At 43.9% G+C, this 20,148-nt stretch overlaps 1 protein-coding gene across 2 annotated transcripts in view; it reads left to right on the top strand.

Moving 5' to 3' along the window:
* LOC120027223 (ribosome biogenesis protein bop1-like) overlaps positions 1-20,148 on the top strand; it is a 144,852-nt gene that overhangs the window by 104,227 nt on the left and 20,477 nt on the right. For both annotated transcript variants that reach the window (XM_038972118.1, XM_038972117.1), the window contains exons 8-11: positions 392-553; positions 772-852; positions 984-1,053; positions 16,732-16,864. In XM_038972118.1, coding sequence (XP_038828046.1) covers positions 392-553; positions 772-852; positions 984-1,053; positions 16,732-16,864 — 446 coding nt within the window. The remainder of the gene's footprint in view (positions 1-391; positions 554-771; positions 853-983; positions 1,054-16,731; positions 16,865-20,148) is intronic.

Here is a 20,148-nt window from a genome sequence, read left to right as displayed (position 1 = left end):
AGTCATTAGTATACAGACCAATCATTAACCAGTACACAGACCAGTCATCAGTATACAGACCAATCATTAACCAGTACACAGACCAGTCATTAGTATACAGACCAATCATTAACCAGTACACAGACCAGTCATCAGTATACAGACCAATCATTAACCAGTACACAGACCAGTCATCAGTATACAGACCAATCATTAACCAGTACACAGACCAGTCATTAGTATACAGACCAATCACTAACCAGTACACAGACCAGTCATTAGTATACAGACCAATCACTAACCAGTACACAGACCAGTCATCAGTATACAGACCAATCATTAACCGTACTGATGACAGACCAGTCATCAGTATACAGTTAGACTAACCATTGGTTCTTCCTCCCCCTGTCAGAGACTGGCGTGGGAGCAGCAGGATGCAGAAGACAGGAAGCTCCCGTTCCTCCCCCAGAAACACTCCTGTCTGAGGGCCGTGCCCGCTTTCTCCCGTTTCATCCACGAGCGCTTCGAACGCTGCCTTGACCTTTACCTGTGTCCCCGCCAGCGCAAGATGAGGGTGAGACTAGAGACCCCGCCTGAATGTCTAGCTAAATAGTTCATAGTTAACCAGTTGCCGGAATCATTTTTATAATAGAGGGACTTTGTTGGTGTGCATTCTGCAAATATTATAAGTGAAGCTATGTGGCTCATTTAGAAGGACCTCTATATTGTCAGATCAATTAGGTGATTCTCCACTCGTGACTCAACTCTATTCATCTCACTTGGTCTCCACAGGTGAATGTGAATCCAGAAGATCTGATCCCCAAGCTGCCCAAACCCAAGGACCTGCAGCCCTTCCCCACCACCATGTCTCTGGTAGGTCAACCACTGAATCTGAATTTCTGTGTGTGATATTTGATTGGAAATGTACCTCATGGGCTGATGGGCCTAAAAATGTATGTTAAGTGGGCATCAATCATGACCTTAATGATGTGTCCTCTCAATAGGTGTACCGTGGCCACACCAGTCTGGTGCGCTCCATCAGTGCGTGTCCCACCGGCCAGTGGCTGGTCTCAGGTATGTGTTAGCTCACTATTCATCAATGTAGTAACGTCTCTGACTCTGTTTGGCTAGCTCTTCAGTTGGCAATTTTCTCAGTCAGGAGCTAACTGTCTCCCTGGCACTCCTTTTCTTCATTTTGCCTGTCTGAGTCAGTAGCGAACTGTCTTGCTCTTTCTGAGTCAGTAGCTAACTGACTGCTTACATCATCCCCCAAAACTTGAGCAATGATGTCATTGTTCTCCAGGCAGTGCTGAGATGTGTAGCGTAAGACAGGTGACCCATACTGGGGCTGTCTGGATCAGAGAGGGAGAGAGAGGCTGGAAAGAATCCAGGGTTTACAGACCAGGAGATGAGCACAGATGCATTTAGGCTCTGCAGCTAGGCGGCCATAATTACTGGAACACGTCTAGGATGATAAATCAATCACAGATCTCCTAGTGTGTCTCCTTTCCCTTCATCCATCCAAGACGCAAATTGTCTTTGTCTTTTATAGCTTCTGGCTGCCTGTCTTTTCTCCACAGCCACAGTCAGGCAGAGAACAATAGGCTACGACTTTACTTAGGTTGTTAATGTTGGTGCTATGTAGAAAATCATCCCTCGTGGTTTGGATTTCTGTGATGAAGGGTAGCAGGCAAAACAGAAGCAATGTAATTACGCACATCGCATTGACTAAAGATTCTTACCAGGAAAAGGATGTGTACCATTGAAAGCGGTAACTTGATATACATAGAAGTGAATTGAATAAGACGGAGGTGAGGTTAAGGAAGAAGCGTCTGTGGATTGCTCACTCAGTGTTGTGTAGTTTCCATCAGTTTAATATGGTCTGGGCCTGGGGCACACTGTCAGATATGAAGTAAAGGCCTTGCTCATATAAAACTACGGTGGCTGTGTCTTTCCACAGGCATGCAGTATTACTGTATGTCTGGGAAGTCTTTGTTCCGTACCAGGACTAAGGCCTATCGTAGTCTGAATAGGTTTGATTGTTGCTAGTATTCTAGATACTGTACAGTATGAAAAGAGCACGGCGGATTTATCATTTGTGCGCCAAAAAATGTATAACGTCAAATGGTCACATCAATTTTTATAACTTTTAATAACAATCTAACTTTTTAAATAGTCTTTGTTCCCTGGCCTTACTCTACGACGACAGGCATGTGAATCCTATTCCCCAAGCCATGGAGACATACTGTCCTGTTATTCATACTGTATGATGTGTAGTTTCATTTAAACACTGAAAGGCGGGTCAATAGCCTACCGATAGAACTCCAAAAGGATGTCAGTTACACCTGATTTGATTCATTTTCCGTTCACAGCTGTAACAGGCCCTTGGAGAGGGAGGGAGGTGACGTGGGCTAGTCAGAGGAGATTGAGGTGAAGGAGGGAATGAGTGAGCAAGGCTGCGAGGCAGCAATTTAGTGTCAATATCTGTTAAGTCGTCCATAACAAAGGATTTAATAAAGGCCCATATGCAAAACCACTACAGTCAGTGCCACTCTTTTATCTTGCAGTAAAATATATTCAACCAGTCGTAAAGCCCTCTTTCCCACAGTAAAAATGGCAGTTGACAACCTCCTAGGACTTGCAGCCGCCGCCCCCTACCACCCTCACCTCCCACCACTTTGCTTTCCTATTGTGTTAGGGTTCACAGATAATTCATTCTATATCAGTGTGTGGTGACTTTTAATAATGACTTTGACCCGCCCTGTCTCTAGATAGGGGACTGTCTGTCTGGGCACGTCCAAACCTGTAAAACATGATGATGACCGACCCTACTCAGAGCATTCTCTCAGGACTGGAATTAGTTTCATAGCCTTGATAATGCTGCTTATTTTTCATTTTGTTGCATAGCGACAGTTATATACTACATCCCATAGGGCTCTGGTCAAAAGTAGTGCACTATGTAGGGAATAGGGTGCCATTTGGGACACAAGCAGTACATTGTACTGAGCATCCTGGGTTGCACTGGGGCTTGACTGTGTACGGTATATTCACACCCACACTCCCAGCAGTAAACAAACATGGGTTCTGGTGTTCCCAGCTCAACATTCCCTACTAATGATGTGGCCACAATAGGTTGCGTGTTGCAGTGGCAGCTCCTCCAGCTCTAGCCTCCCTGACAGGCAGCGTTCCCTCTGAAATCTGACTAGGGCTGAACCCTTAACCTTCAACCCTTCCCTAGTGGGAAGGACTGGGAAGGACAGAATTCCTCCCTCCACACGCCGGCCAGGATTGGAATGTCACCAGCTTTTTATGGAAGTACAGAACAGGGATGTCTCTTAGAGATGTAGCCCACTGGGTCAGACCTGGGGCATCACAGACACGCTAAGGTTAGGCGAAGTCCACTATCTGGTCTCTGGTTTTTGCTCGCTCTCTCTCTCTCTCTCGTTCTCTCTAGCTCTCTCTCTCGTTCTCTAGCTCTCTCTCTCGTTCTCTCTAGCTCTCTCTCTCGTTCTCTCTAGCTCTCTCTCGCTCTCTCTCTCGCTCTCTCTCGCTCTCTCTCTCTCGTTCTCTCTCTCTCGTTCTCTCTCTCTCGTTCTCTCTCTCTCGTTCTCTCTCTCTCGTTCTCGTTCTCTCTCTCGTTCTCTCTCTCGTTCTCGTTCTCGTTTTCTCTCTCGTTCTCTCTCTCTCTCGTTCTCTCTCTCGTTCTCTCTCTCTCTCGTTCTCTCTCTCTCTCGTTCTCTCGTTCTCTCTCGTTCTCTCGTTCTCTCTCTCTCTCTCTCGTTCTCTCTCTCTCTCTCTCGTTCTCTCTCTCTCGTTCTCTCGTTCTCTCTCTCGTTCTCTCTCTCTCTCTCTCTCTCGTTCTCTCTCTCTCGTTCTCTCTCTCTCGTTCTCTCTCTCTCTCTCTCGTTCTCTCTCTCTCTCTCGTTCTCTCTCTCTCTCTCGTTCTCTCTCTCTCTCTCGTTCTCTCTCTCTCTCTCGTTCTCTCTCTCTCTCTCGTTCTCTCTCTCTCTCTCTCTCGTTCTCTCTCTCTCTCTCTCGTTCTCTCTCTCTCTCTCTCGTTCTCTCTCTCTCTCTCTCGTTCTCTCTCTCTCTCGTTCTCTGTCTCTCTCGTTCTCTGTCTCTCTCGTTCTCTGTCTCTCTCGTTCTCTGTCTCTCTCGTTCTCTCTCTCTCTCGTTCTCGTTCTCTGTCTCTCTCGTTCTCTCTCTCTCTCGTTCTCTCTCGTTCTCTCTCTCTCTCGTTCTCTCTCGTTCTCTCTCTCTCGTTCTCTCTCGTTCTCTCTCTCTCTCGTTCTCTCTCTCTCTCTCGTTCTCTCTCTCTCTCTCGTTCTCTCGCTCTCGTTCTCTCTCTCGTTCTCTCGCTCTCGTTCTCTCGCTCTTGTTCTCTCTCTTGTTCTCTCTCTTGTTCTCTCTCTTGCTCTCTCTCTCGTTCTCGCTCTCTCTCTCGTTCTCCCTCTCTCTCTCGTTCTCCCTCTCTCTCTCGTTCTCCCTCTCTCTCTCTCGTTCTCCCTCTCTCTCTCGTTCTCTCTCTCTCTCGTTCTCCCTCTCTCTCTCTCGTTCTCCCTCTCTCTCTCGTTCTCCCTCTCTCTCTCGTTCTCCCTCTCTCTCTCGTTCTCTCTCGTTCTCTCTCTCGTTCTCTCTCTCGTTCTCTCTCTCGTTCTCGTTCTCTCTCTCGTTCTCGTTCTCTCTCTCGTTCTCGTTCTCTCTCTCGTTCTCGTTCTCTCTCTCGTTCTCGTTCTCTCTCTCGTTCTCTCTCTCGTTCTCTCTCTCGTTCTCTCTCTCGTTCTCTCTCTCGTTCTCTCTCTCGTTCTCTCTCGTTCTCTCTCTCTCTCTCTCTCTCTCTCGTTCTTTCTCTCTCTCTCTCGTTCTCTCTCTCTCGTTCTCTCTCTCTCTCGTTCTCTCTCTCTCGTTCTCTCTCTCTCTCTCTCTCTCTCTCTCTCTCTCGCTCTCGTTCTCTCTCAAATTCAAATTCAAATTCAAGCTGCTTTATTGGCATGAAAAACATTGTGTCAATATTGCCAAAGCAACAATGTATACAATATACATTGTAATAAAATTATAAACAATGACAAATAATAATATAGAATGGCAGTAAATAATAATACAAAATTAAATATAAAAATAGTAACAATAAAATGGTAACAGTCAATAATCGAATGTAATGTAATACAAAAATGAAACTATAACTAACTTATAACTAAATAACGGTCATCTTCACCATTACATCGGTACTACAACTACTATCATCATTACCACTACTACCACCACCACCATCATTAAACTGCTATCATTACCATTACCACCCATACCATTACTACTTGGAATGATAAACAACAATAATAATAGTAATAACAATAACAGTAATAACAATAATAGTAATAATAAGTAAGTTACTGCTTACTATGCAGATGTTATTATTCAGTGTCTCTCAGGCTATGGCAGGCAAATACATATTTGGCTGCAAGAGGAGCCATTGCTCCTTCGCCCATGAGTATTTTTAGTTTTTCCTCTGGGTTTAATAAGTTAAAATTTGGAATAAATGTAGACATTTCTGTGAATAATGAATCTCTTGGTGAGGAATATTTATCACAGTAAAGGAGAAAGTGCATCTCTGTTTCTACATCCCCTGTCGTGCAGTGACCACATACACGCTCCTCTTTGGGTAGCCATGTCTTTTTATGTCTGCCGGTTTCTATTGCCAATCGGTGGTCACTCAGCCTGTACTTGGTAAGGATCTGTCTCTGCTTCGTATCTCTGACAGAGTAGAGATATTCAGCCAATTCATATTCTCTGTTTAGGGTCAGATAGCAATTTAGTCGGCTTTGGGATTTTGTTTCGTTTTTCCAATGTTGTATATATGAGTCCTTTGATTGGTTCATGATTTTGTTTATTGGAATTCTTTCTTTTGAAGCAGTGCTGGTGTCAGCTTGGTTGGTTAGGTCCAACACCAGCTGACTGAGAGGGCTCGTTTCTGGGCTCAGCTCTTGGGTTTGAAGTGCTTTAAATTGCAGACTCGAATTTGGACTTGAATTTAGATGTAGCCAAAATTTTAATGATCTTTTCTGTATTTTCATTATTACTGGAAAGCGGCCCAATTCTGCCCTACATGCATTAGTTGGTGTATTTCTCTGGACTTGTAGGATTTTCCGACAGAATTCTGCATGTAGGGCTTCAATTGGATGTTTGTCCCACATTTTAAAGTCCAGTTTATTGAGTGGCCCCCAAACCTCACTTCCGTAAAGAGCTATTGGTAGGATTACACTGTCAAATATTTTGGTCCAAATTCTAATTGGGATGTTGATTTTGAATAATTTCATTTTTATTGCATACAATGCTCTGCGGGCTTTTTCTTTGAGTGCATTCACTGCCCTATTAAAGTTTCCCGATGCAGATATGGTCAGACCAAGGTAGGTGTAATTTTTTGTGTGTTCAATGATGGTGTTGTTCAAGGTGAATTTATATTTGTGTTTCTGACATCTGTTTTGTTTTTGGAAAATCATGATTTTGGTTTTGGGGAAATTTACTGCCAGGGCCCAATTATGGCAATATTGCTCGAGAATATTAATGTTCTGTTGAAGACCTTCTTTGGTTGGTGATAGAAGTACCAAGTCATCAGCATATAGCAGGTATTTCACCTCTGTGTCAAATAGTGTGAGTCCTGGGGCTGGAGAATTGTCCAACATGTCTGCTAATTCATTGATATAAATGTTGAAAAGATTTGGACTCAAACTACAGCCTTGTCTCACACCTCGACATTGTGAAAAGAATTCTGTTCTTTGGTTTTTGATTTTTATTGCACACTTGTTTTCTGTGTACATACATTTTATTAAGTCATACACCTTACCACCAAGCCCACTTTGGAGAATTTTGTAGAATAGCCCTTCGTGCCAAATAGAATCAAATGCTTTTTTAAAGTCAATAAAGCAAGCAAAGATTTTGCCCTCTTTTTTTTGGTGGACGTGTTTATTAATTAGTGTGTGTAAGGTGTATATATGGTCAGTAGTGCGATGGTTAGGGAGAAAGCCAATTTGACATTTAGTTATTACATTTTTTTCTTGAAGAAAGGTTTGAATTTTTGAATTCAAAATGCTACAGAAAACCTTTCCCAAGTTACTGTTTACACAAATTCCCCTGTAATTATTGGGGTCTGATTTGTCTCCACTTTTGTGGATAGGAGAGATGAGCCCCTGGTTCCAGACATCAGGGAAGCAGCCAGAAGTTAAAACCATGTTGAACAATTTAAGCACAGCATTTTGCAACTCAGGTGTGCTGTTTTTCAGCATTTCATTTCTGATGTTGTCTAGACCACAAGCCTTCTTTGATTTAATAGATTTGAGCTTTTCATTTAGTTCTTGTTGGGTTATTGGGTAATCTAATGGATTTTGGTTGTTTTTAATGACTGATTCAAGGATGTTCAATTTTTCTTTAATTTCTAATTGGTTCTGTTGTAAGTCTTTTTGTGGGATGTTTTTGTATAGATGATCAAAATAAGTTTTCCAAATTCCTACATCTTGTATGGCTAAATCTTGTGGCTTTGTTGTGCTTAAATTGTTCCACATGTCCCAGAACTGATTTTGGTCAATTGCGTTTTCAATTTCATCAAGTGTCTTGTTGGTATAATTTAGTTTCTTGCGTTTCAGTGTATGTTTATACTGTTTCAGAGTTTCAAAGTATTCATATCGTAGCTCTGGGTTGTTTTGCTGCTTATGTTTTTTGTTTGACATTTGTCTTAGGTGTTTTCTAATTGTTTTACATTCATTATCAAACCATTTGTCAGAAACATTTTGTTTTTTGTTTCTGATGTTGCATTTCTTTGGTTTTCTCAAATTTGCTTTCGATGCTGCTTTTTGGAATAAGCAGTTGATGTTTAGAGTAGCCGAATTGACACCATCTTTATTGTTTTGGTATTGTGAGTTATTGAAAAACTGTATAGAGTTAATCATTTCATTTGAGTTCAATGTTTCAATGAATCTCTCTGCACTGTTTGGAGCCCATCTGTACGATTGGTTTATGTTGTAGAGTTTATTGGGCAGTTTTTTTGAATGAATATTGCCGGTTAATTTCTTCAAAAACACGTTGATCTGACTGTGATCTGACAATGGTGTCTGTGGTCTGACAGTGAATGCACTAATGGAGGAGGGGTCAATGTCCGTGATGGCATAATCGACTACACTTGTCCCAAGAGCTGAGCAGTAAGTAAACTGACCTAAAGAGTCCCCTCTGATTCTACCATTAAGCATGTACAGGCCTAAGGCTCGACAGAGATGCACTAACTCCTTCCCATTTTTGTTCAGTATTTGGTCAGGACTGTTTCTATTATTTATAATAGGGCTACTGTACAAGGAGGGGTGACCAAATATGTGGTGGTTACCTCCCGCATCAGTGTAGTCAGGCTCAGAACCTGTTCTTGCATTGAAATCTCCACAAAGAAGCACTTTACCCTCTGCCTGAAATGTAATGATTTCTGTATGGAGATTGTCAAAAAACTGATCATCATAATATGGTGAATCTGAAGGAGGAGCATAAGCTGCACATATGTACACGTCATTATCACAATAGATTGTACCTTTGTTAAGTTTTAGCCAAATGTGACTGGTACCTTTTTTCATTTCATTCAGTGCCAAGTCCTGCTTATGCCAAATGATGATTCCACCTGAGTCTCGGCCCCGTTTAACATTTTTATGTTTGATTGATGGTAGTAAACTTTCTCTATAGCCTGAGGGACACTGAGTATCTATGTCTCCACGACACCATGTTTCCAGTAGGATTATGATGTCCTGTCCCTGGATGTTTTTAATAAATTCTGGATTTGTTGTTTTATAACCAAAATGTGAAGAGTAAAGGCCCTGGATATTCCATGAGCTGATAGTTAATGATCTCATTTATAATAAGTGATATTCACTGGTTTGAGTAAAGTACATTGAAAAAAAAAAGAAAAAAAGAATATATATATATATATATATACACACACACACACACACACACACACACACACACACACACACACACACACACACCATTATATATAATTATTATTATTATACCGGTGCCAATAAAATTAAGAATAGTTGTAAACAAATTAATAGGAATGGAATAAGACTGCACAAAAAATAACAACAATATTCTCTCTCTCGTTCTCTCTCTCGTTCACTCTCTCGTTCTCTCGCTCGTTCTCTCTCTCGTTCTCTCGCTCTTGTTCTCTCACTCTCTCTCTCTCTCTCTCTCTCTCTCTCTCTCTCTCTCTCTCTCTCTCTCTCTCTCTCTCTCTCTCTCTCTCTCTCTCTCTCTCGCTCTCTCGTGCTCTCTCTCTCGTGCTCTCTCTCTCTAGCTCTCGTTCTCTCTCTCGTTCTCTCTCTCGTTCTCTCTCTCGTTCTCTAGCTCGTTCTCTCTCTCGTTCTCTCTCTCGTTCTCGCTCTCTCTCTCGTTCTCCCTCTCTCTCTCGTTCTCCCTCTCTCTCTCGTTCTCCCTCTCTCGTTCTCTCTCGTTCTCTCGTTCTCTCGTTCTCTCTCTCGTTCTCTCTCTCTCTCTCGTTCTCTCTCTCTCTCTCGTTCTCTCTCTCTCTCTCGTTCTCTCTCGTTCTCTCTCTCTCTCTCGTTCTCTCTCTCTCTCTCTCGGTCTCTCTCTCTCTCTCGGTCTCTCTCTCTCTCTCTCTCTCGTTCTCTCTCTCTCTCTCGTTCTCTCTCTCGTTCTCTCTCTCGTTCTCTCGCTCGTTCTCTCTCTCGTTCTCTCGCTCTTGTTCTCTCACTCGTTCTCGCTCTCTCGTGCTCTCTCTCTCTAGCTCTCGTTCTCTCTCGTTCTCTCGCTCTCTCTCTCGTTCTCTCTCTCTCGTGCTCTCTCCCTCGTTCTCGCTCTCTCTCTCGCTCTCTCTCTCGTTCTCCCTCTCGTTCTCTCTCTCGTTCTCCCTCGTTCGTTCTCTCTCGTTCGTTTTCTCTCGTTTGTTTTCTCTCGTTCGTTTTCTCTCGTTCTCTCTCGTTCTCTCTCTCTCTCGTTCTCTCTCTCTCTCTCTCGTTCTCTCTCTCTCTCTCTCGTTCTCTCTCTCTCTCTCTCGTTCTCTCTCTCTCTCTCTCGTTCTCTCTCTCGTTCTCTCTCGTTCTCTCTCTCTCGTTCTCTCTCGTTCTCTCTCTCGTTCTCTCTTGTTCTCTCTCTCTCGTTCTCTCTCTCTCGTTCTCTCTCTCTCTCGTTCTCTCTCTCTCTCTCGTTCTCTCTCTCTCGTTCTCGTTCTCGTTCTCTCTCTCTCGTTCTCGTTCTCTCTCTCTCGTTCTCTCTCTCTCGTTCTTTCTCTCTCGTTCTCGTTCTCTCTCTCGTTCTCGTTCTCTCTCTCGTTCTCTCTCGTTCTCGTTCTCTCTCTCTCTCTCTCTCTCTCTCTCTCTCTCGTTCTCGTTCTCTCTCTCTCTCGTTCTCTCTCTCTCTCTCGTTCTCTCTCTCTCTCTCGTTCTCTCTCTCTCTCGTTCTCTCTCTCTCTCGTTCTCTCTCTCTCTCGTTCTCCCTCGTTCTCTCTCTCTCTCGTTCTCCCTCGTTCTCTCTCTCTCGTTCTCCCTCGTTCTCTCGTTCTCTTTCTCTCGTTCTTTCTCTTTCTTTCTTTGTCTCGCTCGCTCCACAACAGGAAGAACACAGCCCTGTAAACCAGAGAGCAACAACACTACCAAGAGGCTACCTACCATTAACTGAGGGACATGTTTTTGTGATAGCTGGCTGGCTGTGTCATTCGGTGCTCACACAGATGGTCACCATTGTGTTGGGTTCCACTTCTACTACTGCCATTACAGGGTTAATACTTAGGCCATAAGCTGCAATCATCATTTGGATATTGAATCGCCGGTCTGTTTTTGTTTGGCGCTAGAAAGAGGAGAGGAGTGTAATGTTGTTACTACCTGGGCTTTCAAACCAAGGTGTCCTAGAAAGAGGAGAGGAGTGTAATGTTGTTACTACCTGGGCTTTCAAACCAAGGTGTCCTAGAAAGAGGAGAGGAATGTAATGTTGTTACTACCTGGGCTTTCAAACCAAGGTGTCCTAGAAAGAGGAGAGGAGTGTAATGTTGTTACTACCTGGGCTTTCAAACCAAGGTGTCCTAGAAAGAGGAGAGGAATGTAATGTTGTTACTACCTGGGCGTTCAAACCAAGGTGTCCTAGAAAGAGGAGAGGAATGTAATGTTGTTACTACCTGGGCTTTCAAACCAAGGTGTCCTAGAAAGAGGAGAGGAATGTAATGTTGTTACTACCTGGGCTTTCAAACCAAGGTGTCCTAGAAAGAGGAGAGGAATGTAATGTTGTTACTACCTGGGCTTTCAAACCAAGGTGTCCTAGAAAGAGGAGAGGAGTGTAATGTTGTTACTACCTGGGCTTTCAAACCAAGGTGTCCTAGAAAGAGGAGAGGAATGTAATGTTGTTACTACCTGGGCGTTCAAACCAAGGTGTCCTAGAAAGAGGAGAGGAATGTAATGTTGTTACTACCTGGGCTTTCAAACCAAGGTGTCCTAGAAAGAGGAGAGGAATGTAATGTTGTTACTACCTGGGCTTTCAAATCAAGGTGTCCTAGAAAGAGGAGAGGAGTGTAATGTTGTTACTACCTGGGCTTTCAAACCAAGGTGTCCTAGAAAGAGGAGAGGAGTGTAATGTTGTTACTACCTGGGCTTTCAAACCAAGGTATCCTAGAAAGAGGAGAGGAATGTAATGTTGTTACTACCTGGGCTTTCAAACCAAGGTGTCCTAGAAAGAGGAGAGGAGTGTAATGTTGTTACTGCCTGGGCTTTCAAACCAAGGTGTCCTAGAAAGAGGAGAGGAGTGTAATGTTGTTACTACCTGGGCTTTCAAACCAAGGTGTCCTAGAAAGAGGAGAGGAGTGTAATGTTGTTACTACCTGGGCTTTCAAATCAAGGTGTCCTAGAAAGAGGAGAGGAATGTAATGTTGTTACTACCTGGGCTTTCAAACCAAGGTGTCCTAGAAAGAGGAGAGGAATGTAATGTTGTTACTACCTGGGCTTTCAAACCAAGGTGTCCTAGAAAGAGGAGAGGAATGTAATGTTGTTACTACCTGGGCTTTCAAACCAAGGTGTCCTAGAAAGAGGAGAGGAATGTAATGTTGTTACTACCTGGGCTTTCAAACCAAGGTGTCCTAGAAAGTCCCCACTCCATCAAAGTACCTCCCCCTGGAGCCTCAGTTGATCGTGCTGACCAATAGCGCTGCTCCCATCTGTTGACTTACATTGTGGTTTGCCCTCGACAACTGAGCCTTGAACTGTGCTCTGAGGTTACAAACCACACGCCCGATTTAGTTTTATTCTCTACATTTGCTAAATGCTCTCATCCTGTCCAGTGACACAGCCTTGTATTTATGTCAGATTGACATAAAAATATTCTGCTTGTCGTATTCTCAAGTAGGCGAGTAAGCACACTCCTGGATGTGTTTCAGAGGAAACCATTGAAATGGACCTAGAAGGAAGTCCCTCAGTAGAAAAGGAACAGCATAGTTGTGACTTCTAAACAGTTTCACAGCTCTAGACCTCTCCTCATACACTAGTGATTCCTTTCCAACGCCTGTGCTGCCTGACGGACGGGGCTCTCTCACTTTCTCTCTGTCTCTAAACCACCAGCAGCCCTGGATGCAACCTCCCGGTCGGGTCGGGCCTGTCCCTCCAGTTCTATATCTGTTTCTGCCAGAGAGCTCAGTACTTCAAATAGATTATGTTTGTCCAGGATCTGTTTTTCCCTCCGTGTTTTCCTTGCATTTATGGAGCGTTCAGGTATAGAAGTTAAAATACAACTATTTTACTACTACCTCTCACTCTTACGTTGGAGCGGTTGAGCGTCGTCGGTGTTATCGAAGGTGGTTGGTTTGCGTAGCGTCTGTGAGTTCCCAGATGTCCGTATTGTGTGCCAGCAGTAAGGAGCGATTGGCTCCTGTGGTTCTGATTAGGACCTGAATCTTTCTTTCTCAAACCAACCTCAACAGGAAAGGGAAGACCAACGGACGCTAAAGTTCTTTCATGCCAAAGTATTGTCCAAAAGAAAGGTTGAGAAATCTGACTGCGCCATGGCTCCTAATAGAGCTGTGATGGCAAACCAAACTGCAAAATCAGACCAATACAGGAGGTTACTAGAAATATAACCCCTCCATGTCCGTAACATAGAGATGAAGCCAGTAAAGGTATAGTGGCAGAGAAAAAGCCTGTCAAATGCAAATGATCCTTAGGCAGTAGTCTGATACTGCATGCGCTCCCAGAAGGCATTAGTGAGTTAGTGTGTGCAGAGGGGCCCGATGTGTCATTGGCTGTGTCCCACAAGGCCCTATGGACTCTGGTCCAAAGTAGTTCACTATATAGGGAATAGGGTGCCATTTGGGGATGCACACATTGTGACCGGCAGTTGGAGAGGCAGAGGCAGTCTGTTTTCACTCAGCTGATGAGCAGTGGGCTGGCCAGGAAACCTGTCCCGACCCGCCATGTCTGCTACTTATGATGTGTATTATACACACTCACACAGATAACTTTTAACGCATATGTGAACCACACAGATAACTTTTAACACACATGTCAACCACACACACACAAGGTATTGATAATGTATTGAAGAGGTGTATATTCTATTTTTGAAATATAAAGATATGCTACATTACCTTTAGGTTTTATCTGCACTTTCCCACTGTTACTGTATATCACAATATTATTCATCAACACAGCCTCCCCATCAACTAACCCCTGTCTAGTAGTGACACGAACCAGGCCCACTCCCCCTCTACTCCCCCCTCTGCTCTCCCCCTCTGCTCTCCTCCTTTACTTCCCTCATCTACTCTCCTCCTCTCCTCCTCTGCTCTCCTCCTCTATTCTCCTCCTCTACTCTCCTCCTCTACTCTCCTCCTCTACTTCCCTCCTCTACTCTCCTCCTCTTCTCTCTACTCTCCTCCTCCTCTACTCTCCTCCTCCTCTACTCTCCTCCTCCTCCTCTTCTCTCCCCCTCTTCTCTCCTCCTCTTCTCTCCTCCTCTTCTCTCCTCCTCTTCTCTCCTCCTCTTCTCTCCTCCTCTTCTCTCCTCCTCCACTCTCCTCTACTTTCCTCCTCTACTCTCCTCCTCCTCTACTCCTCTTCTCTTCCTCTCCTCTACTCTCCTCTACTCTCCTCCTCTACTCTCCTCCTCTTCTCTCCTCCTCTTCTCTCCTCCTCTTCTCTCCTCCTCTTCTCTCCTCTACTTTCCTCCTCTACTCTCCTCCTCCTCTACTCCTCTACTCTCCTCCTCTCCTCTACTCTCCTCCTCTCCTCTACTCCTCTCCTCCTCTCCCCCCCCTCTACTCTCCTCTACTCCCCTCCTCTACTCTCCTCTATTCTCCTCCTCTATTCTCCTCCTCTATTCTCCTCCTCTACCCTCCTCCTCTACCCTCCTTCTATATTCTCCTCCTCTACTCCCCTCTTCTCTCCTCCTCTACTCTCCACCTCTATTATCCTCCTCTACTCTCCTCCTCTATTCTTCTCCTCTCATCTCGTCTACTCTCCTCCTCTTCTCTCCTCCTCTTCTCTCCTCCTCTACTTCCCTCCTCTACTTCCCTCCTCTACTCTCCTCCTCTACTCTCCTCCTCTCCTCCTCCTCTTCTCTCCTCCTCCACTCTCGTCCTCTATTCTCCTCTTCTATTCTCCTCCTCTACTTCCCTCCTCTACTCTCCTCCTCTACTCTCCTCTACTTTCCTCCTCCTCTACTCTCCTCTACTTCCCTCCTCTACTCTACTCTACTCTCCTCCTCTTCTCTCGTCCTCTATTCTCCTCTTCTATTCTCCTCCTCTACTTTCCTCCTCTACTCTTCTCCTCCTCTACTCTCCTCCTCTACTCTCCTCCTCTCCCCCTCCTCCTCTACTCTCCTCCTCTCCCCCTCCTCTACTCTCCACCTCTATTCTCCTCTCCTCTACTCTCCTCCTCTATTATCCTCCTCTACTCTCCTCTATTATCCTCCTCTACTCTCCTCCTCTATTATCCTCCTCTACTCTCCACCTCTATTATCCTCCTCTACTCTCCTCCTCTATTATCCTCCTCTACTCTCCTCCTCTATTATCCTCCTCTACTCTCCACCTCTATTATCCTCCTCTACTCTCCTCCTCTCCCCCTCCTCCTCTACTCTCCTCCTCTCCCCCTCCTCTACTCTCCTCCTCTACTCTCCTCTCCTCTACTCTCCCCTCCTCTACTCTCCTCCTCTACTCTCCTCTACTCTCCTCCTCTACTCTCCTCCTCTATTCTCCTCCTCTACTCTCCTCTACTCCCCTCCTCTCCTCTCCTCTTCTCCTCCTCTACTCTCCACCTCTATTATCCTCCTCTACTCTCCACCTCTATTATCCTCCTCTACTCTCCACCTCTATTATCCTCCTCTACTCTCCTCCTCTACTCTCCTCTATTCTCCTCCTCTCATCTCGTCTACTCTCCTCCTCTTCTCTCCTCCTCTACTCTCCTCCTCTACTCTCCTCCTCTACTTCCCTCCTCTACTTCCCTCCTCTACTCTCCTCCTCTCCTCCTCCTCTACTCCCCTCCTCTTCTCTCCTCCTCCACTCTCGTCCTCTTCTCTCCTCCTCCACTCTCGTCCTCTTCTCTCCTCCTCCACTCTCGTCCTCTATTCTCCTCTTCTATTCTCCTCCTCTACTTCCCTCCTCTACTCTCCTCCTCTACTCTCCTCTACTTTCCTCCTCCTCTACTCTCCTCTACTTCCCTCCTCTACTCTACTCTACTCTCCTCCTCTTCTCTCCTCCTCTACTCTCCTCTTCTACTCTCCTCCTCCACTCTCCTCCTCCACTCTCCTCCTCTACTCTCCTCCTCTACTCTCCTCCTCTACTCTCCTCCTCTACTCTCCTCCTCTACTCTCCTCCTCTACTCTCCTCCTCTACTCTCCTCCTCTACTCTCCTCTACTCTCCTCCTCTACTCTCCTCTACTCTCCTCCTCTACTCTCCTCCTCTATTATCCTCCTCTACTCTCCTCCTCTACTCTCCTCCTATACTCTCCTCCTCTACTCCCCTCCTCTACTCTCCTTCTATATTCTCCTCCTCTACTCCCCTCCTCTTCTCTCCTCCTCTACTCTCCTCCTCTACTCTCCTCCTCTACTCTCCTCCTCTCATCTCGTCTACTCTCCTCCTCTTCTCTCCTCCTCTACTCTCCTCCTCTTCTCTCCTCCTCTTCTCTCCTCCTCCACTCTCCTCCTCTACTTCCCTCCTCTACTTCCCTCCTCTACTTCTCTACTCTCCTCCTCTACTCCCCTCCTCTTCTCTCCTCCTCCACTCTCCTCCTCCACTCTCGTCCTCTATTCTCCTCCTCTACTTCCCTCCTCTACTCTCCTCCTCTACTTTCCTCCTCCTCTACTCTCCTCTACTTCCCTCTACTCTACTCTACTCTCCTCCTCTCCTCCTCTGCTCTCCTCCTCTCCTCTCGTCTACTCTCCTCCTCTGTTCTACTCCTCCACCATTTAGTTTCTGCTCCCCTCTCATTGAGGTTAGTCAGCCTGCTAGCTCAGAGCTTTCCCAGTTTATTTATGAGCCACTTTAAGACTTTCACGCTGTGGTAACTCAACGACGCGCGGTGTCCGGAGACCACACCTGCTGCCGCTGGGGCTGAGGTGACCAGCTTACTGACTGGCGTAAGTGTGACTGTGATGCATGTATGAGCACACGCACATAGTCACACACTTACGCACGCTCGCATACACATTCTCTCACACAATCACACACACACATTGCTGTTAAGGGCCCCATGTTAACCCTGTACTCTGACCTTTGACCCTCTCTCTCCCTCCAGGCTCAGACGATTTCACTGTGCGCTTCTGGGAGGTCAACACGGGGCGCTGCATGAAGACTCTGGAGGTGGGCGGAGCTGTGAAGAGCGTGGCGTGGAACCCCAACCCGGCCGTCTGCCTGGTGGCCGTGTGCTTGTAAGTCTCCTCCTCATACAGTCTCTTTCCTCCTAATGGGTGCTCTCTTAAAATCCTCCCCTCTGTTTTGAGGTGTCTGTGTCTTCATTACTGAACATACTGTATGTGTTGACGGACAGAATGATTTTATAGTGTACCGTCTGGGGTATCCCAATAACCACTGTAACCAGTTTATAATTAAGCAAAAAGACACGAGGGGTTGTGGTATATGGCCAATATAAGGCTTAAGGCTTCAGGCACGACGCAACGCCACACTATAAGCTGGTCTCTCAAATTCAATCTGCTTTATTGGCATGAACAACATTTTGTTGTTAAATCAGTACTACAACTACCATCATCATCATTACATCAGTACTACAACTACCATCATCATTACATCAGTACTACAACTACCATCATCATCATTACATCAGTACTACAACTACCATCATCATCATTACATCAGTACTACAACTACCATCATCATCATTACTACTACAACTACCATCATCATCATTACTACTACAACTACCATCATCATCATTACATCAGTACTACAACTACCATCATCATCATTACATCAGTACTACAACTACCATCATCATTACATCTGCACTACAACTACCATCATCATCATTACATCAGTACTACAACTACCATCATCATCATTACATCAGTACCACAACTACCATCATCATCATTACATCAGTACTACAACTACCATCATCATCATTACATCAGTACTACAACTACCATCATCATCATTACATCAGTACTACAACTACCATCATCATCATTACATCAGTACTACAACTACCATCATCATCATTACATCTGCACTACAACTACCATCATCATCATTACTACTACAACTACCATCATCATCATTACTACTACAACTACCATCATCATCATTACTACTACAACTACCATCATCATCATTACTACTACAACTACCATCATCATCATTACTACTACAACTACCATCATCATCATTACATCAGTACTACAACTACCATCATCATCATTACATCTGCACTACAACTACCATCATCATTACCACTACTACTACTACCATCATCATTACCACTACTACTACTACCATCATCATTACATCAGTACTACTACTACCATCATCATTACCACTACTACTACTACCATCATCATTACATCAGTACTACAACTACCATCATCATTACTACTACTACTACTACCATCATCATTACATCAGTACTACAACTACCATCATCATTACTACTACTACTACTACCATCATCATTACATCAGTACTACTACCACCACCATCATTACTACTACTACTACCACCATCATCATTACATCGCTACTACAACTACCATCATCATTACTACAACTACCATTCATTACATCACTACTACAACTACCATCATCATTACTAGTACTACCACCATCATTACATCACTACTACAACTACCATCATCATTACTACTACTACTACCACCACCATCATTACTACTACTACCATCATCATTACATCAGTACTACTACTACCATCATCATTACATCAGTACTACTACCACCACCATCATCATCATTACATCAGTACTACAACTACCATCATCATTACTACTACTACTACCATCATCATTACATCAGTACTACTACCACCACCATCATCATCATTACATCAGTACTACTACTACCATCATCATTACTACTACTACTACCACCATCATTACATCAGTACTACAACTACCACCATCATCATCATTACATCAGTTCTACAACTACCATCATCATTACTACTACTACTACCACCATCATTACATCAGTACTACAACTACCATCATCATTACTACTACTACTACCACCATTACATCAGTTCTACAACTACCATCATCATTACTACTACTACTACCATCATCATTACATCAGTACTACTACCACCACCATCATCATCATTACATCAGTACTACAACTACCATCATCATTACTACTACTACTACCATCATCATTACATCGTACACTACACCACCATCATCATCATTACATCAGTACTACTACTACCATCACTCATTACTACTTACTACTACCACCATCATTACATCAGTACTACAACTACCACCATCATCATCATTACATCAGTTCTACAACTACCATCATCATTACTACTACTACTACCACCATCATTACATCAGTACTACAACTACCATCATCATCATTACATCAGTACTACAACTACCATCATCATCATTACATCTGCACTACAACTACCATCATCATTACCACTACTACTAACTACATCATCATTACCACTACTACTACTACCATCATCATTACATCAGTACTACTACTACCATCATCATACCACTACTACTACTACCATCATCATTACACAGTACTACAACTACCATCATCATTACTACTACTACTACTACCATCATCATTACATCAGTACTACAACTACCATCATCATTACTACTACTACTACTACCATCATCATTACATCAGTACTACTACCACCACCATCATTACATCACTACTACAACTACATCATCATTACTACTACTACTACCACCATCATCATTACATCGCTACTACAACTACCATCATCATTACTACAACTACCATTCATTACATCACTACTACAACTACCATCATCATTACTAGTACTACCACCATCATTACATCACTACTACAACTACCATCATCATTACTACTACTACTACCACCACCATCATTACTACTACTACCATCATCATTACATCAGTACTACAACTACCATCATCATTACTACTACTACCACCACCATCATCATCATTACATCAGTACTACAACTACCATCATCATTACTACTACTACTACCCATCATTACATCAGTACTACTACCACCACCATCATCATCATTACATCAGTACTACACTACCATCATCATTACTACTACTACTACCATCATCATTACATCAGTACTACTACCACCACCATCATCATTATTACATCAGTACTACTACTACCATCATCATTACTACTACTACTACCACCATCATTACATCAGTACTACAACTACCACCATCATCATTATTACATCAGTACTACTACTACCATCATCATTACTACTACTACCACCACCATCATTACTACTACTACCATCATCATTACATCAGTACTACTACTACCATCATCATTACATCAGTACTACTACCACCACCATCATCATCATTACATCAGTAACTACTACTACTACCATCATCATTACTACTACTACTACCACCATCATTACATCAGTACTACTACTACCACATCATCATCATTACATCATTCTACAA

The sequence above is a fragment of the Salvelinus namaycush genome, chromosome 32 (genome assembly GCF_016432855.1).
Source record: "Salvelinus namaycush isolate Seneca chromosome 32, SaNama_1.0, whole genome shotgun sequence".
Lineage (NCBI taxonomy): Eukaryota > Metazoa > Chordata > Actinopteri > Salmoniformes > Salmonidae > Salvelinus > Salvelinus namaycush.
Note: the sequence above shows the minus strand (reverse complement) of the source record. Positions and strands in the feature narration are given on the sequence as shown.